The sequence below is a fragment of the Camellia sinensis genome, chromosome 1 (assembly GCF_055761805.1).
Source record: "Camellia sinensis isolate YWXY chromosome 1, ASM5576180v1, whole genome shotgun sequence".
Taxonomy (NCBI): Eukaryota; Viridiplantae; Streptophyta; class Magnoliopsida; order Ericales; family Theaceae; genus Camellia; species Camellia sinensis.
Genome location: NC_138961.1, coordinates 599,637 through 617,480, shown reverse-complemented (window position 1 = coordinate 617,480; position 17,844 = coordinate 599,637). Strand labels below are relative to the sequence as shown.

Genomic DNA, 17,844 nt, shown 5'->3' with positions numbered 1-17,844 from the left:
ATTATACTTAATATTAATTTGTACTCGTTTATTTTTATCTTATATCTTATAATTTTTAATAAATGTAAATCATTATACGTAATATTCCATATTATTTATAATTTTTTTTAAAGAAAATAAGTGATGGGCCGTAAATGAGATGTGCCCAGGAGAGCAGGTAAATCCAGAGTATGATTCAAGAGCACAAATAGTTGAAACGGAAAAAAAATGAAAAAAAAATAAAATTTAAGACAATGAACTCTATGAAGACGCTCAGGCCAGAGGAGGATAGGTATATATACTAGTGGTATACGTTGGGAATGAATTTTCAGGGCTTCCATGGCGGCGGTGGTGGTGGGCTCAGGGGGTACAGTGGTGGAACTGCTGAAAACATGGTGTTCTTGTCAATGGCATAGCCACCAGAGGCAGTGAGGGAGACAAGTGCAGCGACCAAACCGGCATTACCAGCCATTGTAGGCTGAGTGTAGCTGAAATTGGTGCGGATATCCTGGAATCTGTCGAAGCGGTCAGGGCCTCCAACCATGGCTCCTGTAATGGTGTTAGGATTGGGGTTGCGGGAGTCACGCCACTTCCAGCCACCTGTGCAAGAGTATTTGTTCTTGTCATGTGGTATGGATGCCCCACGGTGATTCACATGTTTCGGGTACTTATTCCCATACCCCACCATGTAGCTCATGTTCATGGGATTCGCACCTAGAATATAATCAATCTGTTCATAGAATAGCACAACACTATTCAATTCAATTACTCATTTAATAAGATGATGATCATCATCTTCAGAAAGAAAGAAAGAAAGAAAGAAATAGGGGAAGGAAGCCTAATTAATTAACCTGGGAGGTTGCAAATGTGCGGAGAACATCCAAGGTGATAAAAGAGGTTCCACAATACCATCCTGGAACACCAGTTGCATTCATATAATCAACATATAGTGATGCCAAGAAGGCTGCATTCGCCACGTACTGTAGAGGCTGTCCTCCCCCATGGTTCAGTTGGATCAGTCCTCCTGCATGCAATTAATAATAATAATAATATTATTATTATTATATTTGAAAAAAGTCTTTCTAAATAAGAAGTTTTAATATATGTATATATATATAGTATTAATTTGAAGAAAATACATACATGTACGTACCTCGAGTCCAGTTGAAGACATGATATGTTTGAAGATAAGAACACATGGTAAGGCTGGTGACGTTCTGATAGCTGCGGAGCATGTCCTCATAAGGGTAGCCTGGGTTTATGAATATCCTGAGCCTGGTGAGCAACAGCATGGCCGCGGGTAGTTTGTTGTCCCAACTCAGCACGCTCAAGTCAGGAATCATGAAGAATGCCTTGGAGTTCTGAGGCAAGCCCGGGTTGGTTGCCAGAGAAACATAGCTGTTATTCCCGGTGGCGTAATACAACCATGCTGCACCCCACATGTACTCATCAAAGTATCCCGTGGAGTTGTAGTAAGGATCTATGTACAGGTTCCCTCGGGAATAGGGAGTCCGCTTCCCCCTGTCCCTCGCAAAGGCAAACACGGTTGCCGCACCTTTCACCAGCTTGCTCGAGTAGCTGTTGTCATCCCTAAACACTATGGAGGCGGCTGCAAGAGCAGCAGCCATTTCGCCGCTGAGGTCAGGACCTGAAACTGCAGTTTGGACAGGGCGAGGATAGTCCATGTCTTCAGGCCTCTTCCAGCAGTAATGGTCATCGGGGGTGGTGGTAGAACCATTTCGAGAACCCCCAACCTGGCTATAAATCTTGTCAATTTTGGAGGCGGAGGAGTTGAAGGTAAGGAGTAAGTAATCGGTGCCCCATTTGATGAGGTCTCGGGTGTGGTCGTACTCGCCGATGGCTTGGTACTTGTGCTCGTATTCGATGACACTCCAACTCAACATTGTCATGGCAAATGACATAGGAAAATGGTACTTGGTATTGTCTCCACCGTCGTAGTAGCCTCCCACCAGTCCTCCTTTAACGTCACTCAATGTGGATCCATCCTGCAGCCCGGAGTTCCCTCTCCATGATATTCCATTGTTCTTTGGCAATCTCCCAGCTGCCAATCCATTGCCCAGTCACATTCCCAAATAACTAAACTATTATTATATATTAATTAAATACTTTTTAAACTATTAGTATTAATTACGTTGTTAATAGTTTATTGTAATTTAATTATGTGTGTGGATGCACCTCACATCGCTTTGTGAGAATATTATATTCCACCTTAGAAGTTGATTAACTTCTTCTAATTAGCACAAGATTTTTCTTAAGGAAAAAATAATACTGTGAGAATAGGATGCACCTACAATGTCTATTTTCCTCCTTTAACCTTCTCTCATTTTTTCTTTTTTCCTTCCCGTACTATATATCAAAATAACACAAGCCTTTCTTTTGTGCATGGTTGGTTACGTTACATCCTCCAAAGTCAACCTCTATGCTTCTGTTTTTATTTTTATTTCTGTGGGGCACAACATGGATCATATTAAATTGACCAATTCTGAGTATTGTTGTGATGTGATGTTGATTCGGAACAAGACTGCACCAAGTTAGTCGCACGTCAAGATTTTAATGTTGAAAAAAAAAAAGAAAGAAAGGGTGCGAAATTATATAAAATATAAATATATTTTATTTATATATATATTTTTTAAATCACTTCTCAAGTCCTTCCACTAAACTAAACATAAAAATGCATTTTTTCTAACATTAACATCCTTACATACATACATACCTACCTCAGGTTGTGGTACTACAGGAAAAAGTGTTTTTTGCGACGGCAAAACGCCGTCGCAAATGGTCCGTGCGCCGTCGCTAATACCTTTTGCGACGGTAATTTGGTTTTTTGCGACGGCAAAGGGGGGTCGCGACAAAGGGGGTTGCAAAAGGGATTTAGCGACGGTAAGTGCCGTCGCCATTGTTTTTTGTGACGGGAGTCTCCCTTTTTTGCGACGGCAATGTTCTGTCGCCAATAATGGAAGAAAATCTGACTTTTTGCGATGGCACAGTATTTCCGTCGCTAAAAAAGGTTTTTGAGACGGCAAGAATGCCGTCGCTCAAAGTGTCGTAGTTGATACTATTGCCGACGGCAGACTGAGCCGTCGCTAAAGGTATTATTTTAAATTAAATTTCGTAGCTTTTGCGACAATATGGCTGCCGTCGCAAAAGCCTCCAAAAATGTTTTTGCGACGGGTTATTATGCCGTCTCAAAAAATTTAAAAAAAAAAAAAAAACCTGTTGGGAAATTATTAAAAAAATTAAAATAACCTGTATTAAATGAAAAATAAATATAAAAAAATCCAAAAATTACATAATAATATAAATACATACATAAACAAAAGTTGACAAATAATAAAAATTCATAATGTTGTTCCATTCATAACAATACAGAAATAAAAATTCATAAAAACAAAAATTATGCCACTACATAATGTCGCATACTACATACATAATGTTATTCACAAATTTAAATAACATAAATCAAAATCAAAACCAAAAGTTTTCGTCTTGATTCTTTCGTGGGTTACAAAAACAAAAGTTGGTAATAATCTTTATACGCCCGCATTCCACAAGAAGCAAACTGCTACTCAGGAAATATCTGAAAAAAACAAGATAAAAATAATTAATAACCATATAATGGTGTTAATATTTTAATTACAGAAAAATATAAAAAAAAATTGACTACTATATAATTAGAAAGATAGTTTAGTAAATAATTTTGACTAGACCGAAATCCGGCTCTAACTCCCAAACCGGGAACCCGATTCGAGCCCCGTCTTCTCCCACAAGTCTCTCGTGCCTAGGCGGTCGCGTGTGCCAACTTTCGTGCTAAAGCGACGCCGTTTGGTGATTTTGGAGCATTAACGCCTCGAATTCAAGTTTCTTAAGGAACTAGTTTGCCTAAAGTGAAATCCGGCTCTAACTCCCAAACCGGGGACCCGATTCGAGCCCCGTCTTCTCCCACAAGTCTCTCGTGCCTAGGCGGTCGTGTGTCCCAAGTTTCGTGCTAAACCGACGCCGTTTGGTGATTTTGGAGCATTAACGCCTCGAATTCAAGTTTCTTAAGGAACTAGTTTGCCTAAAGTGAAATCCGGCTCTAACTCCCAAACCAGGAACCCGATTCGAGCCCCGTCTTTTCCCACAAGTCTCTCGTGCCTAGGCGGTCGCGTGTGCCAAGTTTCGTGCTCAACCGACGCCGTTTGGTGATTTTGGGGCGTTAACACCTCGAATTCAAGTTTCTTAAGGAAGTAGTTTACCTAAAGTGAAATCCGGCTCTAACTCCCAAACCGGGAACCCGATTCGAGCCCCGTCTTCTCCCACAAGTCTCTCGTGCCTAGGCGGTCGCGTGTGCCAAGTTTCGTGCTAAACCGACGCCGTTTGGTGATTTTGGAGCATTAACGCCTCGAATTCAAGTTTCTTAAGGAACTAGTTTGCTTAAAGTGAAATCCGGCTCTAACTCCCAAACCGGGAACCCGATTCGAGCCCCGTCTTCTCCCACAAGTCTCTCGTGCCTAGGCGGTCGGGTGTGCCAAGTTTTGTGCTAAACCGACGCCGTTTGGTGATTTTGGGGCGTTAACGCCTCGAATTCAAGTTTCTTAAGGAAGTAGTTTACCTAAAGTGAAATCCGGCTCTAACTCCCAAACCGGGAACCTGATTCGAGCCCCGTCTTCTCCCACAAGTCTCTCGTGCCTAGGCGGTCGCGTGTGCCAACTTTCGTGCTCAACCGACGCCGTTTGGTGATTTTGGGGCGTTAACACCTCGAATTCAAGTTTCTTAAGGAAGTAGTTTACCTAAAGTGAAATCCGGCTCTAACTCCCAAACCGGGAACCCGATTCGAGCCCCGTCTTCTCCCACAAGTCTCTCGTGCCTAGGCGGTCGCGTGTCCCAAGTTTCGTGCTAAACCGACGCCGTTTGGTGATTTTGGAGCATTAACGCCTCGAATTCAAGTTTCTTAAGGAACTAGTTTGCCTAAAGTGAAATCCGGCTCTAACTCCCAAACCGGGAACCCGATTCGAGCCCCGTCTTCTCCCACAAGTCTCTCGTGCCTAGGCGGTTGTGTGTGCCAGGTTTCGTGCTAAACCGACGCCGTTTGGTGATTTTGGAGCGTTAACTCCTCGAATTCAAGTTTCTTAAAGAACTACTTTGTCTAAAGTGAAATCCGACTCTAACTCCCAAACCGGGAACCCGATTCGAGCCCCGTCTTCTCCCACAAGTCTCTCGTGCCTAGGCGGTCGCGTGTGCCAACTTTCGTGCTAAACCGACGCCGTTTGGTGATTTTGGAGCATTAACGCCTCGAATTCAAGTTTCTTAAGGAACTAGTTTGCCTAAAGTGAAATCCGGCTCTAACTCCCAAACCGGGAACCCGATTCGAGCCCCGCCTTCTCCCACAAGTCTCTCGTGCCTAGGCGGTCGCGTGTGCCAAGTTTCATGCTAAACCGACGCCGTTTGGTGATTTTGGGGCGTTAACACCTCGAATTCAAGTTTCTTAAGGAAGTAGTTTACCTAAAGTGAAATCCGGCTCTAACTCCCAAACCGGGAACCCGATTCGAGCCCCGTCTTCTCCCACAAGTCTCTCGTGCCTAGGCGGTCGCGTGTGCCAAGTTTCGTGCTCAACCGACGCCGTTTGGTGATTTTGGGGTGTTAACACCTCGAATTCAAGTTTCTTAAGGAAGTAGTTTACCTAAAGTGAAATCCGGCTCTAACTCCCAAACCGGGAACCCGATTCGAGCCCCGTCTTCTCCCACAAGTCTCTCATGCCTAGGCGGTCGCGTGTGCCAAGTTTCGTGCTCAACTGACGCCGTTTGGTGATTTTGGGGCGTGAACACCTCGAATTCAAGTTTCTTAAAGAACTAGTTTGCCAGAAGTGAAATCCGGCTCTAACTCCCAAATCGGGAACCCGATTCGAGCCCCGTCTTCTCTCACAAGTCTCTCGTGCTTAGGCGGTCGTGTGTGCCAGGTTTCGTGCTAAACCGACGCCGTTTCGTGATTTTGGGGCGTTAACTCCTCGAATTCAAGTTTGTTAAGGAACTAGTTTGCCTAAAGTGAAATCCGGCTCTAACTCCCAAACCGGGAACCCGATTCGAGCCCCGTTTTCTCCCACAAGTCTCTCTTTAACTTAGAATGTCTAAATTATGCAAAGATACATTTTAGCTTAGAATGCAAAGATACATTTTATACCTGATCTTCTGGTGGTGGTGTATATGGATTCTCGTCTTCTGCAGATTCCCTAAATGCCCGGTGGCCACTCGATGCATCAGGAACCTGTGATAGTCAATACATAATGTGGTAATCATATTCGAATTTTATACATAATCTTGTGTGAAAATTGAACTATCAAACAATTTAATTTATATCGAACCTGTCTGTTGGGATCCACACTTGCCCCCTGTGACACTAAGGCCATCATCTCAGCTCTCATCTGCTGTAAATGTGCAGAGAACTCTGCTCGCAGCTCCTCCCTCAACTCATCCCTTAGCTCTACACGAACCTTCTGCGTGATCTGATCAATAGTCGATGGCTGGGGTGTTGATTGTGATGGCCCAGCACCATCTTTATACACTGCTCTCTGAGGCACAATTCTCCCGTATGTGCGACAATATCCATGTCCGTCATGACCTATCAACTCATGGAAAATGGCATTCCTAGCCTCCAAAGTCCGACCATCCTCAGGTAGCATAGAGAGTTGACGATTAAACTCATCATGTATTGAATAAGACATATAAGTATATGCCAAATTAAGATGGTTGACACACAAAAAATAAACTTTAAATACAATCAAAGGTGTTTGGAAACTACCAAGGTCTGAATAACTTCTGGGTCATCTACTCTACGTGTCATAAGCCAAACATTCATCTTATCAGTAAACTCCCCCTTACTGGTCATCTGCATTTTTTTAGAAATATGAAAATTAGAATGTAAATAATTGGTAAATATACAATGTTTATTTATATACAAAAATATAACAATAAAATGTAAACCTCATGCCGTATCTGAGAGAAAGTAGTACGCCCTGTGGTATGAGCTATGCCGTGAGCTCGCCGATTTTTAGCGTTCCTACTTGCGATTTTCTATAACAGGTTCGACAAATGTGAGTATGTAAATATGATTTGTATGTTTACATATCATAAATATAACTTATTTGTATACCTCAGCATCGGAAGGACGCCAATACTCCACAAGTTCTTCCCACTGGCTTGGCACAATGTGCATAGGAACATTATCCTTCAGATTAGGATCAGAACTTCTAGGCTTGAAATACTTAGCCTTAAGCTTGTTCTTGTGATCCTTCCATATGCTGTTGCAGTTTTTCATGCAGATTGGCTTGTACTCCTCTGGACATATATTCAAATTGTCCTATAAAACACAATTTCAAAGTTTAAATAATAATAACACAATTTTGGAATTCGAATTTGTGGACAAAAATATACTTTTACCTTCACATCCTTCCAGATAGCATCAATAATATCATCAGGCACATTGTTCCAGTCAAGAAAAGTAAGAGGAACAATGTTACCATTCTGCACAATAATGCCAAGTTGAGTAGTTAACTTAGCCACGTTATCCCCTATTGGGCAGTAATTTCCATCAAATTGTATGTCTAGCTTTTTACCAGTACCCCACTCTTTAATGCCCTTGGCACATCCTCTACCACGCCTAGTCGAGGTTGATGAAGAACTAACATGACCTGTGAGATACAATAACAATAAACAATATGCAATGGTAATAAACAAATGCAAATTTAAATAATGTGAATACAAATCATATCACATAAACCTGAGGTGGGCTGTGAAGAAGTCGAAGGGTCTGCAAAATACAATGAGAATAAACAAGTTATATATAATGAGCATAAATAAATGTATGTTTAAATAATTTTCATACAAATCAAAGCAAATTTATATACCTGCGGATGGCTCATAAGCTGATGATGATAGCTGCTGTGGTGGCACTGATGGTGGACGCACCGATGGTAGGCGTGGAGGCTGAGTACATGGTAGCTGCTGTGGTGCCACTAAAGGCCCCTCCGATAGTGGCCGATGTGATGCCTCCTCTGATGGTGGTGCTACTAATGTCCTGTTATGTAGCACATCAGACATCATGCGCCGGGGATGATCAGGCTTCCTCTTCTTTCCCATAATAATCTGCAAGCAATATAACATTAATTGACATTAGAAACATAGACAATGGTTTTTTGTCAACTATAATATGACATTAATTGAACTAATACAATTACAAAGACAAAGTAAATTAAGAAATTGATGATTAACTACAACCTTGGCCTTAATTGAATTACTAATGTTTCCACCACTATCAGCCTATTTGAACATCAACTGTTTCCCCTTCTGCGGCTTCCCTCACCCAACCAACTTCTTCATCACGAAGCATTATATTTTCTTCCAATTGTTGGCTCATGTATGGCTCGATTTGTGGATCAGTCGAACTCATATCAAATAAACCTCTTTGAGACATCTTCACCACGACTTGCCAGTCTGGTTGTAACGGGTCTGCAACATACCAAACTTGCTCTGCTTGGGACGCCAAGATGAAAGGTTCATTGGTAATTCGATCATCTCGGTACAACAAATGATTGAAGTTCACCAACGTGAAATTGAAGACATCTTCTTTCTTTCCGTGAATGTTGTCAATCCAATCACACTTAAACAACACATGTTTCTTCTCATTGGAATATCGAATCTCAACAATATCTGTCAATTGTCCATAATAGTACACAGACCCCACACGAGGATTCTTGTCTTTTCGACTAGCATAACTTATGGTATCTGCCTTCAAAGCTACACCACAATTTTGTGTGGCTCGACGATCATCCATGGCCTTTACTCGATACCAAAACCCATTCAGTATATACCTGTTGAACCTCCTTGCCAAGTTATGAGGACCATTTGCCAATAGAATAATCTCTTCAGAAAATATGACATCAGTAGTCCTTCGCAAAGTTTGGACCTATTTTACACGAAAATGTAAAATTTAAAATGTAGTTCGACTTAAGTAACTAGAATCTATAGAGTTAAATACATACATGTTCCTTGAACCAAATGTGAAAAGTTTCAAAATGTTCACGCCGAAGCTGATGATCGTCAACACGAGGCATTTTGAGCTTAAGTACTTCAAGGTGTTCGCTGTGTAGATTGAAATTTTAGCAATACAAAAATTTTTGTAGAAAATTCAATAAAACATAATAAAATATTGAGTGAGTGACTTAACCTACTTTATGAATGGTTGAACCGCGCTTGTATTGAATAAGATGTACCGATGAGCTTGTACCCAAGAAGTATTATCAAGATAAAAGCTTGTGTTTTCACCAATAGCATGACCCAAATTATCAGCACCACTATAGTTCCTCACGGGTCGACTAGATTTGGTTTCCACATCATTGAGATATTGTGCACAAAAATTCATGTATTCTTCCATAAGATATCCTTTAGCAATTGATCCTTCAAGATGAGCTCTATTACGCACGTATTGCTTCAAAGTAAGAAGATACCTCTCAATTGGATACATCCATCGAAACTGAATCGCTCCACCCAATAAGGCTTCATCAGCTAGATGTATAGGCAAGTGCTCCATTATATCAAAAAAACTCGGAGGAAATATTTTCTCTGGATGACAAAGTGTTATAGTGATACGATCTTGAATATATTGCAAATCCGTCGCACGATTCACTTTTGAACACAATTGTCTAAAGAAATTGCTCAATTCAATCAAGGGTTCAATTACATTCTTCGGTAACGATCTTCGAATAGCCAATGGAATAAGTTGTTGCATCAGAATATGACTATCGTGACTCTTAAGACCCCCAATACTTCTATCATGTGAGCGCACACGACGTGATATATTGGATGAATAGCCGTCGGGAACTCTTACTTCCTTCAACACTTTCAAGAACAAATCTTTCTCATCTTTGGTCATCGTGAATTGTGCTGCTGGTAAATAGGCTTTATTCGACCCTTTTAACTGCAAATGTAGGGGTTTTCTAATATTCATATCTTGTAAATCACGCCGAGCATTAACGCCATCCTTTGATTTTCCTGCAACCCCTAATATTGTCCACAACACATTGTCACAAACATTCTTCGCTATATGCATCACATCGAGGTTGTGTCTTATTAGATTGTGCTCCCAATATGGCAATTCATAAAAGATACTCTTTTTCTTCTAACTGTGGGTGCGATGTCCAGCTTTCTCCTTCTCTACCTGTCTCCTATGCCTCTCCTTAAGGTCATCCCTCTTGTATTGGGTTAAAATACCCTCAGATTCTAATTGTAGCAACATCTCAGTTCCAGACAACAATTTGGGTTTGACTCGGACTTCCCGAGTACCATCAAATGATACTTTATCCTTCCGGAATTTATGGCCAGTAGGTAAAAATCTGCGATGACCCAAGTATGATTGTTTCCTACTATGCTTCAACCAACACGATGTAGTTTCCTTATTGCAACAAGGACATGCATATTCGCCTTTAGTGCTCCATCCTGACAAGTTTGCGTATGCAGGAAAATCACTAATTGTCCACAGTAAAGCTGCATGCATTTGAAACATTTGATTTGTTGATGCATCAAATGTTGACACACCCTCATTCCATAGTTCTTTCAACTCCTCAATCAACGGTTGCATGTACACATCAATCTTGTCACCAGGTCCTTTTGGGTCATCAATAAGCACGGCTAAAATTAGAAATGGTTGCTTCATGCACATCCATGGCGGCAAGTTGTATGAAACGAGCACAACAGGCCAAGTGCTATGAACTATGTTCATCGTTCTGAATGGGTTAAAACCATCAGATGCTAAGCCAAGCCTTACACTTCGGCAATCATTACTAAACTCAATATTCCGACGGTCAAAATCTTTCCATGCAAGGGAGTCAGCAGGATGCCTGAAGACACCATCATCAGTTCGTTCCTCTACATGCCATCTCATTAACTTGGCCGTCTTGGATGACATAAACAACCTCTGCAACCTTGGCTTTAAAGGAAAATACCTCATCTGTTTTGCAGCTATTCGTTTGCCACCTTTGTTAGGACCATTTGAACCACCATCACCATTTGATTTCCATCTACAACTGTTGCATATGACACATTTATCAAGATTGGCGTCCTCGTTTCGAAACAACATGCAACTGTTGGGACATGCATCCCACGTCTCATACGTGAAGCCCAAATCTGTTGTGACCTTTTGAGCTTTATAATATGAGTCCGGGAGTTTCACACCCAACGGGAACGCCTCATTCAATAACTCAAGCAGCATGTCAACAGATTTGTCTGTCCACTGATTAAGCACCTTCAAATGTAAAAGTCGAACAATGAATGACAAAGATGTGAACTTCTGACAACCCGGATACAATTCACTTTGTGCATCTTGAAGAAGTTTGAAATACTTTGCAGTCTCTGCATTTGGACCGAGCTGGGGTTCAAATGCATGGGGATCAGGCCCCTGTGGTTCATCACCCTCAACACTTGTATCGGCATGTGGATTTCCCATAGCCCCTTGTATCATTCCAATCATATCATCCCCAATGTCTGAATTAGCTAATGTTTCATTTTCTCGATTACCATGCAGAGATACGTAAGATTCCCCATGATTAATCAAATGTTTGTATTTTTTAAAAAAATCATTCAAAATCAGATGCTTCCGTACACCCTCTCGTACAAAATAGTATCGATTCTCACACTTCCTACACGGACAACTGATCATCGAACCTTCAACCCTATTGTTGTAGGCAAACACAAGGAATTCATCAATCCCATTAATGTATTCGCTCGACATCCTATTTGGAAAATCGATCCAACTCTTATCCATCATCTGTACACATCCACAAAAATATCTCATCAAAGTAACTCTAAATATAATACCTACGTATTCATGAACCATGATACCTATCCATCCAATTTCTCTCAAATAGGTAGGTAGTCTTATCCTAGTTAGTTATTTACCGATTTAATAGGAGAATATAAAAAATGATATAATTTCATACTTTCTGAGTCATAACTTAAAAAATAAATAAATCATAACCAAACACCACATGAGGCACAACCAAAGATCTTATAAGTCTTAACTAAAACAATATCATAATTAACGAAGATAATTCATCATAACTAAAGAAAAAAAAAATGACATAACTAATGATGCATATGATAAATGGATGTGTATGGTAGAATTCTCCAAATTATTAGTATTCCATAATACTATGCGGCATTATTTATGAACTTGATAGATGAGTTATACAAAAACACACTAATCAAGTATATTGTCTCAAAAATTATTTAATAAAAATGGATCATTATTCTGTATATTATAATTTTGAACATCACATACATAATCTTATGTAACAAAGTAGAATAAGAAAGCAGGTAGTTCAAAACCAATATAGACGGATCACAAAACGAAATAGGAGTACCATTTACATTCGAAAATGCAAGCAGTGTTATTATAGAATACAACAAATAAAAAGAATAGACTCTTCATAGCCCATTTTTGCAATTTACAATTCCGATTACACTTTGGCCTTTCAGCATGAAAATGCACACCCTTCTTCATATAGAAATTCAAATATATGAAAATAAACATATAGGGAGAAAATATTACAACTACAGAACTACTTTCCATGTTACCTTCCTAATTTTCATAAATGAAATCAAGTAGAGTCACTTCCTCCTGACCAAATTATTCTTGGACTAATTTGGTTGCATTTCGTGTTCAATTTTTTTTCCTAATTTTTTTTTTACATATATAAAAATAGGTTGTGAATTTTTAAAAGTTTATTATTTTTCAAAAAAATAAAATGATTGGAAATAATGAGTGTTTCCATAAATGTTATTATTATTTATTTAAATATACAAATTAAGTGTTATTATTTATTTTCAAAAAAATAAAATGATTGGAAAACAATGAAAACAGATTTTAGTTTTATAATGCATATATATATATATTTATATATAATAATGAAAACAGATTTCCATAAATGTTATTATTATTTATTTAAATATACAGATTTTATAATATCAATGTAATTAGAATTATAATGTGTGTATATATATATATATTTATATATAATTTACATATTTTTATATATATATCAATATATATATATATATAAAGATGATACAGATTTATATATATATACAGATTTAATAATGTATATATACAGATTTAATAATGTATACATATTAATTTACATATTTTTATATATATATCAATATATATATATAAAGATGATACAGATTTTTATATATATATATATACAGATTTAATAATGTATACAGATTTAATAATTATATATATATACAGATTTAATAATGTATATATTATCAATATATATATATATAGATGATACAGATCTGTATATATCTATACAGAGAGAGAGAGAGAGAGCATACCTGTTGTCCTCGCCGCAGCACCGCACCACCGTTCGCCGTTCGGCTTCGCAGGGATTTGGGGGAAAGAAATTGGTTTCACAGATTTAGGGATTTGGATAGGTTTTACACTTTTTGATCGAGCGGCAAGATGAAGAGCGGGGGCAAAAAAAATTTCACTTTTTGCGACGGTAGGTTTTACACCGTCGCAAATGTCAAGTACTTTATTCATAAAACGACGCCGTTTAACTTAGACTTATTTGCGACGGACAATTGCCGTCGCAATATGTAAAATATTTGCGACGGCAACTGTACGCCGTCTCAAAACATAGCTTTTGGCGACGGTAAAAACATCCGTCGCTAATACTGATGCATCTACTTCCTATCCGCGCATTTTTTATTACTGACGGGGACAACGCCGTCGCTAAAGCCCTCATTTGCGACGGTTTAAGCTGCCGTCGCAAAAAACCATTTTTTGCGACGGGAAAAGCGCCGTCGCTAATGTTTCCGTGTTTTTTACCCCATTTTCTTGTAGTTGGCCTGTACCTGTTAGGTTAGATATTACTATTTAATAATTTAATAACACGTGCCATGACATCTACTCTCTCTCTCTCTCTCAATTTTCCAAAACCATCGAATTAGAAAAGAATTTAAAAAGACAAAGAGAGAAAGGATGTGCAATTATATAAAATATAAATATATTTTATTTATATTTTATCTATATATTTTATTTTTATTTTTTAAATCACTTCTCAAATCATTTCACTAAACTCAACATAAAAATGCCTTTTTTTCTAACATTAACATCCTTACATACATACATACGTATAGGAGTGTGCGCGGTGTGGGTCGGTGCGGTTTGAGAGAAAAATAGAAATCGTATGGCGGGTGGCGGATTGATAAAAGTATCACTTGAATTTGCCATTTTCCTTATAAAAAACTGGCAGTTCGGTTGACAAATAATGGCGGATTTGCCTTGGCGGTTCGGGCGGATTGGCGGTTTATAAAAAATATAATTCAAATTACAAAACTTTAATCAAAGAGTAAAAAAAAGACAAGAGATACCGTGATGTTAAGCATCTTGCAAAGCTTTCTTCTGATGCAGCAAGTGTAGCAACAACATGATAATATCAACGACTATGCCATTAATTCATTACAAGTATCTGTGGAAGCTACAATGATCAAATACAATACATAAAATTAATATCATTCAGGGTTTACAATATATTGAAAATGTTTACTATTGAAAAGTATTTAGATTGAAAAGTGAGCTGATGCAAGTTTGCAACATGGCTAGAAAAAAAAAAGATTTAAAAGTGAATTGGAATCCAACTTTATTTTGGATTACTGACATCTTGAATTCTCCTCCAGCAGTAATGTAATACTACATTCTAAGGTATAGAACAACAAGCAAACTTAATAAAAAATTTTTTTAGAATCTTATAAAATATGATTTAATAGCGGTGCGGGTCGGTGCGGTTTAGAAGAAAAATAGAAATCGGCGGATTGATAAAAGTGTCACTAGAATTTGTCATTTTTCTGACCAAAAATCGGCGATTCGATTTGTAAATAATAACGAATTTGCCTTGACGGTGTGGTTCGGTGCGATTTCGACGATTTCGACGATATTATGTACGCCCCTACATACGTACCTCAGGTTTTGGTGCCCCGTACCTATTAGATTAGATATTACTATTTAATAATTTAATAACGCATGGCATGACATCTTCTCTCTCTCTCTCTCTCTCAATTTTCTAAAACTAAAACCACCGAATGACTCCGGCTTTTTATTTATTTATTTATGTGTTTGCTGTTAAGTTGGCCGATTGAAAATTTCAGTCTAACCACTTAAATTTGACATTGGGGTTCCATTAAAATAATAATAATTCTCTAATCACCTCCAAAATCTCAACTTGTTTAGTTTTACTTTTTAGAAAATTAATTTTTTTTTTTTTTTTTGTGTTTTTTTTTGTTTATACTGAATTTTTTAAAAAATATTTTAGACAATTTTTTAATTTTTAAATACACCTAACATAAATACACTTAAAAAGTATAATATTTGTGAAATTTTTTTTTAAAAAATTTACTAAATACCAAATATATAAAAAAATACGAAAATTTAGTATATATATATATATTTTATTTTTATGCATTTATTAATTTTTTAAAATATCTTTTTTATAAATATTTTATTTTTTATATACATCTAAGTAAGGTGCACCTAAAAAAACAAAAAAAAATTGTTTGAAATTTTAAAAATATTCACTAAAAATAAAAAAAATATGAAAAATAAAAAATTCAATTTTCAAAAAATTAAATCCAAACATAGTGAATATTTTTTACCCATACATATAACCATACAATGTGAATGAAATTCACAATTAGAATTAGACAGGTAATAATATTGTAGTAGTAAAGTCATCTTTTTATTTTTGAGTGGTTTCGTGTGACAACATAAGACACTGATTAGCTAGAAGTTATTTTTTCTTGAATTTTTTTTTTTAATTATTATTATTAGAGTACAGTGTCTATGAGCTGATTGAGGACAACTATCAAAGTAATTTACCTGTTCAATATATTTAGTAGAATCGTGGCAAGTTTGTCATCAGCAGTAATATCAGTGCGTGTATGTACAAACAGAGAGTCACAAGTTTTATGTAATGAGAGTGTGATAGACAAAGAATGGACCAAAAACAAACAAAAATTGAAGGAAGAGAGTAGGAAAGCAGAGTTTTGAAGTTTTTGGAACCACACGGAGGAGAATTACAATGTCAAGTCAGCAGCCTCAACCAAGTATTTTCTAGTGACAGAGTCCTCTGTAATTAGCTGGCGTTCGGCAATGAACCGTGCCCAATATTGTGTCGTGTGTCCGAAACACAAATAAAGTATAAGTACCCTTAAAAAAGGGATGGGGAAAAGTACTAATCAATTTCCAATTAATGAGGTTTTTTTTTTTTCATTTTTTTTTTATTTTTTATAGTTAATCAACTAATAAAGAAGACAAGTAAATGAGAGAGAGAGAGGGCTACGTACATTTTTGGGCGTTGAAGAAGAGGAGGGCTTTGTGGAGGGCGAGAGTGTAATTGTCAGGGGGAGAAGGGCGGGGCTTGTGCTTTGGCAAATACTTGGCGATGATGATTGGGAGGGCGATAACGAAGAAGGCGATCACCACTGACCACAACGTCCATCGAAGAGCTTTACGGTTGCAAACCACGCATCCCAAATCTACGTACTTGTTCTTCTTCTTGTTCAGGTCGTCCGGCCCCAGCAGCCAGCTCTGTTGGGTCTCGTCCAGATGATGATGATGGTACTGCTGCTGTTGCTGTTGCTGTTGCTGTTGGTGTTGGTGTGCTATCGACGCCCTGTCCCACTCCGCCATGTTTGTCTCCCTGCTCCTCTCCACGTCTTCTGTCATAGACTCCCCTCTCCCATTGCTTATCTCCAATGTTCCTCCCCAATGATTCGACGAATACATTTTCTCTCTCTGTCTCTCGAGATTGATTTGATTTGATTTGATTGTGTTGGAACCCAGAAAAAAGGAATGTGTATAAGATATCGATATTATTTAGTTACCCCATGCCATGCATACATGCACCAATGATCCAAGTCCAACCAACGAATGATGACATGAAACCACGAATATATATGGATACCAATCATCCATCACTGCCTGGCCCTGTTCATGTTCATCCTTAATCTCATTAAATGTTAGATACATAAATTTTTATATTATCATAAAAATTAAATAAATCAACATCCATTACTTCCCACAAAACAAAAACAAAAACAAAAACAAAAATTGAATATCAATAATAGTTACCTTTTTCAATTACAAATTAAGTAAAGATTATTAATTAATAGGGAATTTAATGGATCACACGGTCACCACCACTACCCAAAAAAAAAAACATAATTTAAACCTTGAGGATAAATTGCAGAGGTTTTCAAAAAATTGTAATTAAGATGCCCATGTATATCAATATCAAAATTAATATTACCGTACCTATTATATCGGAAAAATTATAAAAAGAGGAAACAGCTAAATAATAATCAAATCATGCATATGCATGGGATCTTTATCATGTTTAAATTCTGAAATACTTTCACAAATCAAAACCAAGAACAAAGATTCAATAAGTTGAGAGAGAGAGAGAGAGAGAGATACAGGCAAGTCCAAATAAGTATATGACATGAATTTGAATAATAATCATAATCATAATGAAGTTTGATAGAAATTTACCGCATGGTGCATGTTAACATACAATATCCATCATAGTGCATTTGTAGCTGTCAACCCACTACTGTTAACATACAATATCCATCATAGTGCATTTGTAGCTGTCAACCCACTACCACACACTTTCACTTTTATATTTGTTAATATATTTTATGTTAGTGCTTTAGGCTTTAGATTAGTGCATTTACTTTCAGTTAGTGGATACACTTTTGGCATGATGATGTTTGTAATGTTCTCTCCTATATAACGGAGAGTGTACCTCTT

At 37.7% G+C, this 17,844-nt stretch overlaps 2 protein-coding genes across 4 annotated transcripts; both read right to left on the bottom strand.

The window, feature by feature from the left end:
• Nucleotides 1-72: 72 nt before the first annotated feature.
• LOC114300432 (endoglucanase 12-like) lies at nucleotides 73-17,040 on the bottom strand. The gene is made up of 4 exons (XM_082869966.1): nucleotides 16,377-17,040; nucleotides 1,133-2,041; nucleotides 831-1,003; nucleotides 73-709 (listed from the first exon to the last, which is right to left on the bottom strand). The coding sequence occupies exons 1-4, from the start codon at nucleotides 16,816-16,818 to the stop codon at nucleotides 308-310; spliced, it is 1,926 nt and encodes a 641-aa protein (XP_082726092.1). The 5' UTR covers nucleotides 16,819-17,040; the 3' UTR covers nucleotides 73-307.
• LOC145789466 (uncharacterized) lies at nucleotides 3,301-9,580 on the bottom strand. Of its 3 annotated transcripts, none has more exons than XM_082866113.1 (9): nucleotides 8,250-8,388; nucleotides 7,880-8,117; nucleotides 7,753-7,782; nucleotides 7,413-7,663; nucleotides 7,126-7,332; nucleotides 6,957-7,046; nucleotides 6,338-6,861; nucleotides 6,157-6,240; nucleotides 3,301-3,577 (listed from the first exon to the last, which is right to left on the bottom strand). In XM_082866113.1, the coding sequence occupies exons 2-7, from the start codon at nucleotides 8,109-8,111 to the stop codon at nucleotides 6,754-6,756; spliced, it is 918 nt and encodes a 305-aa protein (XP_082722239.1). In that variant the 5' UTR covers nucleotides 8,112-8,117; nucleotides 8,250-8,388; the 3' UTR covers nucleotides 3,301-3,577; nucleotides 6,157-6,240; nucleotides 6,338-6,753. The 3 variants fall into 3 exon arrangements, with proteins under 3 accessions (XP_082722239.1, XP_082722248.1, XP_082722233.1); XM_082866122.1 differs by lacking the exon at nucleotides 8,250-8,388 and having other exon boundaries at nucleotides 7,413-7,496; nucleotides 7,589-7,663; nucleotides 7,880-8,034; XM_082866107.1 differs by lacking the exons at nucleotides 3,301-3,577; nucleotides 6,157-6,240; nucleotides 6,338-6,861; ... (2 more) ...; nucleotides 7,413-7,663; nucleotides 7,753-7,782 and adding exons at nucleotides 9,014-9,113; nucleotides 9,203-9,580 and having other exon boundaries at nucleotides 7,996-8,117; nucleotides 8,250-8,937.
• Nucleotides 17,041-17,844: the final 804 nt, after the last annotated feature.